Source organism: Vidua chalybeata, chromosome 16, assembly GCF_026979565.1.
Source record: "Vidua chalybeata isolate OUT-0048 chromosome 16, bVidCha1 merged haplotype, whole genome shotgun sequence".
NCBI lineage: Eukaryota > Metazoa > Chordata > Aves > Passeriformes > Viduidae > Vidua > Vidua chalybeata.
The window spans coordinates 3657559-3670505 of NC_071545.1; the positions used below are offsets into that span (position 1 = coordinate 3657559).

At 44.8% G+C, this 12947-nt stretch overlaps 1 protein-coding gene across 2 annotated transcripts in view; it reads left to right on the forward strand.

The window, feature by feature from the left end:
- The window catches only part of RBFOX1 (RNA binding fox-1 homolog 1), a 1013650-nt gene that overhangs the window by 220605 nt on the left and 780098 nt on the right, over window positions 1-12947 (forward strand). The window contains exon 1 of one of the 2 annotated variants that reach the window (XM_053957186.1): window positions 2982-3086. The exons of the other annotated variant lie outside the window; for it this stretch is intronic. Coding sequence (XP_053813161.1) covers window positions 3084-3086 — 3 coding nt within the window. The 5' untranslated portion in view covers window positions 2982-3083. Of the gene's footprint in view, window positions 1-2981; window positions 3087-12947 lie in introns of those variants that run through there. 2 annotated transcript variants of the gene reach the window in all.

A 12947-nucleotide genomic window follows, 5' to 3' on the forward strand; every position in this document is an offset into this window, starting at 1 on the left:
TGCACCTGATTTAGTTTTAATCCTGTGAGTAGTTCTCAACACTCCAGTGAGTATTCACTACTCAACAGGAATGCTCGAGAGCCTAAAGAAAACTTTTTATTATGTCTAGTTCATGAGATTTTTGTTCTTTCATGAAGGATTTTGATTTAGCTTATTTGTGTGACCTCTGGCGGCTTATTGTTTTAAAATATTTTAAATTATTTTAAATTAAAATAGTTTTAAATAGTTTAAATAGTTTAAAATAATTTAAAATAATAATAAATTTGAAATAATAATAAGTTTAAAATAATTTTAAATAATTTTAATTCTTCATTCTGGAGACTGCCAGCTTTGTACAGACAGGTGAGAGGATAAAGAAGTCAGGTTTGGAAAGACATTGAGATACCTAAAAATCTTTGCATTAGTGCTGCCCTGAAAGTCACATATTTGGAGAAGAGAAAGGAATTCTGGGTTCCTTCACGTGGGAAGAAGGCAATGGATGGCCTTTCCTTTCTTGCTGTGTTTCATAATCCTGGGGCTTCATGGTCATCGAGTGTATGGGAGGAGAATCTGACTCCTCTGAGTCACTCAGGGGTCACCTCTGTGTGAGCCAGCATTTAGCCTAAATAACCTAATGGCAACAATTTCACCAGGAAGAAAGTTTGCCTCATACTACATCAGCTTATGTCATCAAAGGGTGGACATTTTTTTCATGGGCATTTCTTTTTCAGTTGTGTTTTTTTTTTTTTTTTTTTTTTTTACTAGTTCAGTCTTTAAAAACTGCTGAAAAAGCAGAAGGTATTGGGCCATATGGCAAATCTATCAATGCAGTCAGTCATATTTAATCAAAGTGTTGAAAATTATTTTATTAGAGGGCCTAACTATACAAATTAAGGAAGAGCTGATGAAATGTTGCCTCATTCCTACTTGCTAACCTTCTACCAGTATCACTTTCTCATAGAAGGATTAGAAAATGTGGATTTAAATATCTTGAACTGCAGAGTAATCAGTTACCAACTGTAAAATAATCTTTTAGTGATTTACAGAACTTCAGTGTAATATTTTGACTCCCAATTTACATTTGTTGGACATAAGCCTCCCACTGCCCTCTCTATGTTGATTTTGGAGTGAATTGGAAGGCTGAAAAGAAAAATGAAGGAAAGCCACAGGATGGATTTAAAATCCATCCAAGGATCTTTATATGAACTTCATAGGGATCAGACTACAGAGTGGGACATACATTTTGAGAGAATCTGTTGGGATAACTTGATAATTTGAGTTTTGATCCTGAAAATGAATCATTGAGTAACTTTGTATCTCTCAGTAATCTGATAGATTTTAACGAGGTGGAGTAAAATTTTCCAGCCATTGAACACTGCTTCATGTTTAACGAGGAATGATAAATTCTGAAGTTACTGTCTGAAATCATCCTGCTTCATAAACTGGTGTGCCTTGGTAAAGGAACCTTCCCGAGCAGTTCTGCCAAGTTACGTATTTTGGGGATCCAGGATCACACCTTGGGCCTTAAAATAGCAGCAGAAATAGGCCAAGCCCCAGATCTGTCAGGAGAGGCAGAGGGATACAGATATGTGCTTTTGAGGTACTTCTGTACATCATCGATGTGGGAACTGCAGTTCAACTTACAAAGACTTGGCTGTATTTATTTTCTGCACGGATGAAAAAGTTTATAGGGAGATTATTCATATAAAGTTTTTTTAAGGACCACACGCCTGTGATTTAAAGCTTGCCTCCTCGTTATCACCTGGTTGTTAACTGCTTTGCATTTCCATCTCGATGCTTAAAACAAGTCCCTACTCCTACCCCAGAGGAGGCAGCACGTCTGTCTGATCCTCACAATCCCCGTCTGTAATTGATACCAGTTACATGTTGGAGTAAGTCTCAGGGGCATTAATTTATTGTAGCTGAAGGTCGAGCAGCACAAAAACGTTTGATCACTACAGACTTAATACTTAAGGTATTGAGAAGGACAAGGCAGTGTTCTGACAGGTCTTGATATTTATTTTTTCCCCCCAAACTTTCTCGTCAATAGCTGCTGTCAGCCTCATTTAACAGTAATTCATGCCTTTAGGAATGCTGCGATACTCTTCTCTTTAGGTGAACACTAGAATTCTTGCAAGATTTGGGTTCCTTTGGGCACGAGGAAGGAAGCGAGGCAGAGATGGCTGGGGATCGCCAAGGGCATCGTTTTAATCAGTTCCCCCAGTGCCGCTTTGGTGTGCGTCCGCCTCCCGCAGCAGCGCTGCCCGCTCGGGCTGGGGGAGAGCGCAGCTCTCCGGGACGAGCCCCGGGGATGCAAAGTTGCGACCGCGCCGCCGGTGCCCCGGGAAGGTTCCGGGTCGGCGGAGCGCCCGGCCGCGGGCATCCCGCGGAGCCATCCCCGCGGAGCCTTCACCGGAGCGGGCGCAGGTGCGGACGGGCCCCGCTCGGGCCCCGCGGGTTCCCGGGCGCCGCCGCGCGGCCGCCAGCGCCGGGCGGGGCCGCGCCTCCGGAGCCGGGAGCGCCGCTCCCCCGGGCCCGCTCCCCCCGGGCCGCGCCGCCGCCGTCCCGCCGCACCGCATCCCGCCCCCGCCGCCTCCCCCGGCGCTGGGGCTCCCCCGCCGCTCTCCCCCTCCCCGCCCCAGCCCGCCCCGCCGGGCTTGAAGGTCACCTCCGCCCGCCCGCCGCCGAGCCACTTTCCGCGCCGGCTGGCGAGCGGCAGCGCCTCCGCCCCGGCGAGCTCCGTGTCCGGCCGGTGCGGGGCTCCCGCCGGCCGCGCCCGGGCGGAGCGGAGCGGAGCGGAGCCGCCTCTCGCCCCCTGCTCTCCCCCCACCGCCGCGGCGGGGCCGCCCCCGGGGTCTCGCCGCCGTCCGCCGAGGTCGCGGGCGGGCCGGGCGGGGGCCCCGCTGCCGGAGCAGCGGCGAGCCCGGGGGGAGCCGGGCGGCGGCGGGGGGCGCGGCATGCGGCGGTGAGCGAGGGCGGCGGCGCTGCCCGCGGGAAGGGGCTGCGGCGGCGGCGGGAGCCGCGTCCCGCTGCCACTCGCCTGCCGGGGCCGCCCGCCCTGCGCGGGAGAAGCGCCGCGACCCTTCGCCTCCGCTCGCCTCTTTATGGTGAGTTCGGGCCGCGGCCGCGCGGGGGGCAGCGGGGCCGGGGGGGCGCGGGGCAGCCCGGCAGGTGCGCTCCGGCCCGCCGCCGCAAAGTTCCCGGGGCAGCCCGGGCGGAGGGAGGGGAGGGATGCGCGCCCGCGGAGTGCCCGCGGCCGGGGGTGGCTCTCGGGCAGCTCCGGTGCTGGAGCAGAAGGATGCCCGCGGGTCGGGGGCACCGCGCCGGCTCCGCTGTCGCCTGCGAAGCGCCGTGCGAGGGGCTGCGGGGAGAGCGGCGGCACGGGAGGTGGCTCCCAAACGCAGGGAACGGCGAGGAACATGGGCATTCGGGGCTCTGCCGAGTTGCTCGTTAAAAGAGTGCAGATATTTAACTGCTGGGAAACTACCTGCCTGTAAGTCCTTGGTGTTTGCTGATTTTATTGGCGATTCATCAGACTGTTTTCTCCTGCATGCCTCTGTCAGGAAAAAAAAAAAACTATCGGTGTTGCCTTAATACCTGTTCGGTGCAGGTGGAGTGACACTGTAGCCGTGTTAGAGTTGCAGGCAGCTCCTTTCGGATGCCGCTCCTCAGCAGGGGCAGGGCTCTGCCCTGGGAGATGGGTTTGCGATGTGAGAGTGGCACACGTCGTGCGCTTCCAAAATCTGTGATGCGGCTGTTGGACACTGAGCTGCCAACTCAACATGGTTCGCGCAGATGGTGAAACGAATGTGGTCTGAAGTTTGACTGGAGTGATTCACATCAGCGAAGTGTGAAAGATCTTGTCCAAATCTGCAGCTTTTGTTTATCTACTCTGTGAATTGCAAATGTGGTATAGTATGTTACATTCTGAAGTAAGTTTAGCGTTGACTGTTTTTTTCACTTTAAATAAAATTCAGCTTATTTAAGGCGAGATGGAGCATAAAACACAGCAGACGCTGCTGGTGGTGTCCCAAGAATGTCAAGTACCTTGTTTCACTTCTCTAGACTCGGTGATACTTAAGACAGATACTGTGTGTTTCATTTGTCATTCGGAAGTGTGAAAACAGTTGTATGCACGGGCTGTAAAAGTAGAAGCAAGGTTTTGTAACTCTGTGGTAGAGATTGATGACGGTGGATGAATTGCAGTCTAAAACAGAGCTAGCCCTCATAATCAAATAATTAAGTTTTAGAAGTCAAATAGGCATAGCTGCTTGAGGAGTTGTATTGTGGGGAAGAGTAGTGGGGCTGTGTGAATTTTCAATATGTATGCCAATAGATCATTTAGTTTTCAGGAAAGTGGTTGATATCACGTGCTGCAGTTATCAGGATTATGGTAGTGATTTAGAGCAGGTATTTGATTTTTATTTACTTTTACTGGAACGTTTTGCATTACAGGATTTTGAGGAAGCTATTTTTATGTAGGAATTCTGATTATAGTCAAGATCTACTTGCTATCTTATGCAGGCTTTGAAGGCTTGGCTTCCCAAGACTCATTTACAGTTTATTCTTCTGGTAAATACATTAGACAAAGGATCCAGCATTTGCTGAAATGAAATCTGTATTTCTAATGTCAAGACTATATTTCTTTTTTCTATTAGTACTTAGCCGAGTATCAGTAATAGAGCTGACAAACGTAATGAATAAAATTCACAGTATGTTGATGATTTTTATAGTTCTTGTAATTGAAGTACTTGGTGTCCTTGACGTGATGAGGATGCTGCTCTGGCTTTCATGAAAGGCTACCCTTTACTGACAGAAACACTGTCAGGAGCCAGGTGTGGAGGAAGAGAGTGGGGTTGTGAGTTCCTGTGCATAATGTGCTCCGTTTCCAGCACAGGATACACACATAATGGTATCCATGCAAGGTGCAATTCCCAGCCCTGAGAATCGTTCCAGTGATGCCTGCACACTGCATGCATGATCCCTTCTGGCTCTGCTGCAGCACAGGAGGGGAATGTTATGTCCTGAGGCCATGGCCGCCAGTGCTGGTGGGTTTGAAGTGTCTCCTTGCTCCCTGCTCAAAGCCCCCTTGAAGTTAAACACGGAACAGCAAGGCCAGGAGGGACTCGGGCACTCCTGTTGTCACTCTCTGTGTTCCTGCCCAAGGCAGGATAAGCTCGTACCTCTGTCATCTCTGATGGCATACTTCGTGTGCTTTTTGTATTCCCATTCTCCTCTTACTTTTCTTCCTGATTTTGCTGTCTTTTCTATGAGTTTTTTTTCTTCTTGGTAATGCTCTCACCTATTATTTTCTAAAGAATCTTATCTTGTTCCCTGCAAACCCTTCCTGTGCTATGGCCACTCAGTCTCTTTCAGTATTTTTTACATTGCTTTGTGGGAGACCTACTGCTTCTTTGCCAGCCCTATATAATATGCTGGATTTACCAGGTTTCTGCCCAGTTTTTAGGAGGAATGTAAAGGAAATAGTACCCTTGCTCTCTCTTTGTGCAGACAGGTAAGCTTTGTTCAGGACCAAGGAGCTGTTCAGTATCTGCTTGCACTGGGGGAGGTTGAGCTGTTTGGAAATAGACAATGGCTGAGTTAAAAAAACCACCTTTGCTAATTTTTCACCTTGTAGTTTGAAATGGCATGATCTGATTTTTAAATCTAACTAGAAGCATTATATACCATAAAGGGCAGAGCTCCTAAGTGCTGGCCACAAGAACAAATATTATTTACAGCTATTGAAGGTATGGCTACCTTAAGCATATTGTTGTCTAAAAAAGATGATTCTGATGTAATTAAGAATAACACATCATAGTACAGCCTGGGAGAATATATAGTAGCTAAAAATCTGTTTTTTTATCATGTCAGAACTCCCTCTACTTAATTCTTGGATCTTGACTCCTTCCCATTTAATGTGGGAGATGGGGGTCCTCTTGTCTCACACAGCCTTGTAAAAGTAGAGTGTGAACAAAACTGAAGAGTTAGGAAGCAAGAAAACAGACAGGGCTTAAAAGAGTGGCAAAGAGAACATTAATTAGGGCTCCTGACTGTTTCTGGTCCTGATAGGGTGAAATCACAAACATCTGTAGCTGAACTGCTGATGACTCCATTGAGCAAAATTGTTACTGTACCATTTCCTGAGAGCAGAAAGCTCCTCTCTCTGACTTCTCCCAAGTCATTAATGAGAAACCATTTTTTACTTTTTCTGTGTTTTGGATTCTTTGCTTAGTTGTACTTTCTTATGAGTAGTTTTCCAGTGCCCATGATTATTTTGTAGTGCAAGTCCTCATTCTGGGGAGTATAATGCCATCTCTGACACTTTATGTTGTGCATTCTTGCAGATGTTATCAGTAGATAGTGTTTGTATCACCTATTGTGAATGTCTGCTTTAATTATTAAAAGCTGCTTATGATGCTCTTCAGTATTTATTACATGTTCCCTTCCTAACTATTATTTTGCTAAAATTTACTGTGCTAGAAATGACAACTTATTGCAAATTAGATCATTTTGTGTCCTTCAAGTTGATGCAATAAAAATAGTATGCAAACTGAAAGGAGCTGGAAAATCCCTTCTGGGATGCTGGAGTTTATGTAATTCTGTAGAGCAGGAAGGGGTGGTCGTGTTGGATTCACAGGATGGGCCACATCTGGCCAGCAAGCAGCATCAAGGGCCAAAAATAGGCTGAAATGCTATTTTCTGCAAAGTAGGTGTAGTTTAATGTCTATTCTTCTGCTCAAGATTTTGTGCTTTGCAGAGATCCAGAAGGAAGAATATTTAGGGAATATTCCAAAATCCAAGGTATTTTGTGAGGTATTGGTTTGGCTCATTTCAAAGGGAAAGAAGCTGTTTGGTATTTTGTAAGGATGTCTCTTTCAGAAGTTGGTTAACATTAGACTGAAGCTCTGTGACTGCTTTGTTCAAGCCAGTTAAAAACTCCTGAACATTTTGCAACTGTAGAGGCAGCTCCAAAATCCCGTGTTCCCAAACAGCAAGATGTTCCTGTGCTGATGGCTGAAAGGAACGCAGTAAATATGAGTTTACACTGACAGATGCCTCAGGACCTGCCTGTGCCACTCAGTGCCCTAACATTCACATAACTCCCAGGAGTGGGAAGTGCTGTGCCACAACTGGGAGTGTGTGGCTGCAGGCAGCCAGGGAGGCTGTGCAGAAGCAACACAACGCAGTTAGTGTGAGCAAACTGAGATCCAATAAAATAATTGCCTGTGCTTCAGCTGGGAAGGTGCGAGGGAGCACAGTTACAGCAAGGTGAGCTGAAAGCTTGGCTGTGTGAAAGGGCAAACATGCAGAACTAAATCACTTGAAGATAAACAGCACGGGGCTGGCTGCAGGGCCAGGTGCAGCTGCCTGGGACCAGCGTGTCAAACACTACCAATGCACAGATTTCTGTTTGCAACACACTTGGCTTCAGCCCTCCGGTGCACAACCCTTGGCCAGGAAAGTTTAAGATACAGCAAGGAGAGGTTACAGTGCTAAAAACATGAATTTCAATGATACAGCCTGCAATACATCCCAAGCAATTGCTGTCTTTAGGCTCCTCAGTGTTAAAGCAATGGTAGTGAGAGCTGTAGTTGCACAGAATCACACCCACAGAATATTCTGGGTTGGAAGGGACGCACAAGGATCAAGTCCAACTCTTAAGGGAATAGCCCAAGTGGGGAGTTAGTGCCTCTCAGCTTTCTGTGTGTTTTGTACTTCTTTGATTTGAGTCTGGTACAGTGATAGTTGGGAGTCAAACGTTTCCTTTACTTTGGGACATTTATTCATCACTGTTCCACTGCATTTTCTTCTAGAATCAAATAAAATATGAATGTGTGCTGACCAATTTTCTTGATGAGGACACCCATAACAGTTTGCTGTCCTGGCTGCTGGTTCCATAAGTTTTGTAAAGATTTTATTGTCTCTGAGTTCAGTCTCTGTATTAGTTGGGAGCAAACATTCTATGATCAGAGCAGTAAGAAGCTGGCCTGAAAGTATTTTTTTTTTTTTTTCTTTTGAGAAATTCGGGGAAACTCAGACTTGATGTAGAAACTTCCAACTCTAAAAGTGTATTGTTTTGAAGGTGTGAGTGTGTGAAAATGTGGGTAGGAAATTTAGGAGAGTGTTTAAACAAGGAAGAGCCACTATTTTATATTAAAGTACTCCAGTAGTTGGAGCAGTTGTAGAGAAGGTGGAAGAAGGCCTGTGTACAGGTGGAAGGAAGGGTGGTTGTGTTGGACAGTTGTACTTCTATGAAAGGAGAAAGGTTTTTCTGTGGTGAAATGAACCCCATGTTCACATGAGATAAAACACTAAATCCATGTGTGCTGCCCTGGTGGGAAAGCCCAGGGAAGGTGCAGTTGCTTTCCTTGGACTTGGCTCATCCTGTAGTCTGTCCTTCGGGTGTTTTAAAGCTTTTTCATCTTTGCTGCAGCTTACACATGAGAAACACATGTAGAAAACAGTTACACATGTAATGCTGTTGTCTTACCAAACTCACAGTCTGTTGTGCACCTCAAACAAATCCAGAGCCCTGGATTTCAAAATAAAACATTGTGTAATTGTCTTGTTGTCTTGAAAAAACCTATCTTTTCTATGTCTGTTCAATGATTAATGGCAGTCATCTCTCACAAAAGTGGTCTGGCTGGTGAATCAGCATTACTGCTCCTCTGGATGGCCAGTTCTTGAGTTTCTGCTTTTATCTTTTAAAGACGTTTTGTTAAATAGACATTAGGTGTTTGAGTTTTTTCAGATGTTGTAGAGGACTAGTAATTTAGGGTTTGAGGAGAGAGAAATTAGACAAAGTGGAATGGCACTGATCCAGGAAAAAGGCTTGGTAGTCTCTGTTAGAGCCAATATTGCTCTCTTTGTCTGCCCTGTTTATTCCCTGTTTTTGTAGTTAGCATTCATCCCTAAATTAAGGATTATGCAATATTACAGAGATATTTTGTTGAGCAAATGATTTTGACTGTCAATAAAGAACCTGTAAACAACGCCTGTATGAAATTGTAGAATACAGTATTAAACCCTGCTTTCACAACAATCTTTTTGTCTTCAAATGGGTGTAATTCTGTAACATTTCCCTTGGGATGCAGCACAGCCTGTGTGGTTTCTGACCACAGAGCAGAGCTTACAGCCTTTCTACTTCTGTGGGAAAAGACACTGAAGCATCAGCTTCAAGTTGTGCTACTGGGTGGTTCTCTCTGATCAGCATCTCAGGAAATAATATGAAACACTCTCTCCTGTTACAAGGAAACTCTACAGTGAAACTCCGGGATTAAGAAAAAAAAATAAAATAGTGTCACTCCACTGCAGGCAGTGCACTGTGTCTATAAGTAGTTACCTAAATGTCCTTTCCTGCAGCATCGAAGATAAGCTGCCTAAAATGTCATCTACCACATGGTGATCCCCATTTTGAGCCTGCAACAATAAAAATGCTAAGGAAGTCCCAGAGTGCAGTTTGAATTGAGCCACACAGAGTGACCCAGCAGGAAGATGAATGGATCTAGATAGCCTCCTGATCTTTCTGTGATATTAGACTCTTTTCCCACTCCTTAATTTAGGACACTCTCCAAATGGCTCCCTCCCTTCCTGGTGCCCTGCTCTCGTTGCCATCGTGATGCTGTGTTAGCCTGCAGCTGCCTCCACGGGGGACCCATCGGGTTTGCCCTGGCCATGACCAGTGCTGGGCTCTTGCCAAATACCCAAATTGGCCTTATTAAATGTTTGACACACTTGCTTCCCTGTGAATGTCCTCAGCTTAAAACCAGATTAATTAACCAGATTAATTCATTCTTGTTTTCCAGTCCCCGATATTACTTGGGAGTTTTTAATGTGAATTTTTGTTTCGTTATTTCTATTTTACAACATTGCTTTCACTTTGTTTTGGTGCTGAATCTCTGGCTGTAGCTGGTTATTAAGGATCCTTTGGCACTCTGGGAGAAATCAGCCCTAAAGCCCAGCTGTCAGGTGGGGCAGGGTGGGATTTACCTGTGCCCTGGTGCACGGAGCTCTCTGGGGTACAGGGCACAACCAGATCCTCCTGCACAAGCCTTACTCTTAAATCACATCTTTGATACCGAAGCTGTCTTTTGCTCCTTGCACTGTAAAACGCCTCCAAATCAGTCAGTTTTGGTGCTGGTATGATCTTCCATCCTCACTCTGGGAACTGCCATACCCAATGAGCCACCTATTTATCACTTCTGCTTGGGACATATTGCTTGAAAGGGGCAGAATGATGCAGTCAAGTAGTTTGGCCCCTTCAAGCACTGTGGGCGGTTTTCTGTTTCCAGCAGCTGCCATTTCTCTGCAGGAGGGTTTGTAATCAACTTTTGATGGTAACACTCCTTATGTGTTTGCCTTTTAATGTGGTTAGGCAGAGATTTTCCCCTTCCCGTTGTTGCAGTGCTCATGGTTGTGTTCCTGCTTTTGAATGGACTCAAACTGCTGCTCCAGCACAGCCAGAGAACTGCCTTCTTTAAAATGTGTGTGTGTGGCAGAACCTGAGTGGATTTTAAAAAGGACTCAAGCGTCGCTTGAAATCTCATTATGTACAAACTTGGCTATGTGGGAACCTAAATATGTTATTGTGTTCTAAATATAAGATGCTTTTCTGCTCTAATGAATCCAGAGTGTGTCACAGAGAAGTTTTGGTGCTATAGTGTAAAGGGTTTTGCAGGACTATGGGGCAGCTGTAAAGGACAGTGAGGTCACGATCCCATCTCTGAGTACCAGGTCTGGAATGAAAAGGAGTAATCTAAAACCATTTTAAAACAAGCAATTGAAGTGATCAAATTTAGGAAAATACAAGAGCACAGTAAATACATATAGGTAAAAATCAAGTCTCTCCAAAGTTAATGGTTACCAGCACCTCTGTTCCAATCAGCACAATTACCTGGGCTTGAGCTGCAAATTTGTTTTCAAGTGGTGACCACAGAGCTGTGATGGCCCTGTCAGGGTCTGTCACCAGCTCAGCTTGTGGCTGATTGACATGGGCCTGACAGCCTGGGGGGCTGGTGTGGCATTTTTAACAACTGTTGTGATCTGGGGGGAGTTGTGTTGTTGAATAAAACAATAACTCTTAATATCAGTGTTCCTTTATTGACATGCCTTAAACCATGCAATTTTTAATTAATTTATCTATTGGTCACTATGATGCTTTGCTGTGTTACAGCTTTACAAGCAGGCAAAGTAAAGGAAAATTAGGAAGTTTCCCTTGATAGTAGAAGTAACGTAGACTTTTCTTCTCTTTCCATATTTGCACTGTTACAAAGCAGTAGACTAAAATATGAATCCAAATATCTAATGCAAGTATTTCTAGCAGGTAGGAAATCTTAAAATTGTAAAAATTGTTTCCCCAATGAAGCCACTAAATATTTTGCTATTGACTGTGCAAGAAGGAAAAAGATTGGACACTAATTTCTATGACAAAAAAATATTTCTTGAAGTTTTCTCAGGGTGAAGCTATCTTACTCAAGAGTTATTAAGGTACAAATTAGATTGAATAAAGATTTCTCTAGTCCTTGGAATAGTTCTCATGTGAACTAATCCATGATACATGACCATACTGTTCACAAGGAAGTAATAAATGCAAGTGAGGTAGAAATGGAGAGTAAGTGAGAAAGGTGATTAGCTCTTCCTTCCTGCAGATTTCAGACTTTTGGTTGCCAAAATCAAACTGTAGTTATCATGTGTGCCCTGCTCTGAGAGATTCACACTTTGCCAATAAAGGAATGCTCTATTAGTTGTGAAAGTGGATGCATCTTTATTAGCTGAGGGAAATTTTAGGTGGTAAACTGGCTGCTTTGTTGCTGTCCCTGTGTTTGAATCAAAGCTGTCCTATCAGCAGAGCTCAGTATTGTTTTAAGCAGCTCATCCTCAGCCACTGTTTCCACATGGCCAGAGCAAATGACTCCTGAGCTGTGTTGTATTAACACCTCATGCTTTGCTGGTTCCTTTGCTACTTAAAATGCCACATAGTTTGATCTCCTGGTTCTTCTTCTTTGAAGGTCTCCAAAGTGAGCCCCAAAATCTCTACAGACCTTCTATCCTGTAAATCAGTAGGAAATGATATTGATCATAACGGGGAGGAGGAACACTTCTGATGCCCTTGCATCAGGTACCATTTGTGCTTCTCCTCTTACCTCCCTCATCAGTTTTGCCAGTCCAAATCAGGGCAGCCCACGGTGGAGCCTGCACCTTTGAGGGTCATTTTGAGGCCTCTGAATTGATAAGAGGAAAGCTGGGCTTTTTAAAATTGTTATTATTATTTTTAATGCCCCAATCCTGGTGTTTGTGCATTGGCTCTGGCAGTAGCATGTGCTGAGTGGAGCAAACAAGGATCCTGTGGTCAAAACTGCCTTTGGGGATCTCCTAAAGATGTATTTTTCCTCTCACTCTGCTGGAAGGCTGTCTCTTGTCATCTGTGAATTTGAAGAATCTGGAATCACCTTTTAAAGAGTAGGAGACTTCTAGGGTAATAATATATTCCCCTTTCTTTAATTTTTTTTTCCCCCTCAGCATTTTTTCTGCCGATGTTTAATATATAAGAAGTTTAAATAATTTAATAAACTGTCTCCAGTGAGGAAATTGAAAGGGAATTCCAGATGAATGTTGTAGCACAGCGCTATTGCTGCTTGACACTGGGGTATGGGTGGTCCTGCCTGGCACGGTGCTGGAAGAGGAAGAAATAGGCAGGGTGATGTACTCAGTAGAACACACCAGTGCATACAGTAGGAATGTACTCAAATAATGCATTCAGAAGGTGAATTTGTGGTTTTCATTTACCTTTTCACAACTCTGAAATGAGTCTAGCTAATGAGCTGATAAAAGGAATTGACCTTGCAGCTGATGGTTGATGTGGAAATACAGAGATATTGAGGAAGGTGTTTATGACCTGCACTGAGCACAGCTTGGCAACTCTTATTATTTGATGATTTGCATCATTGTTTCCAATACCAAATTTA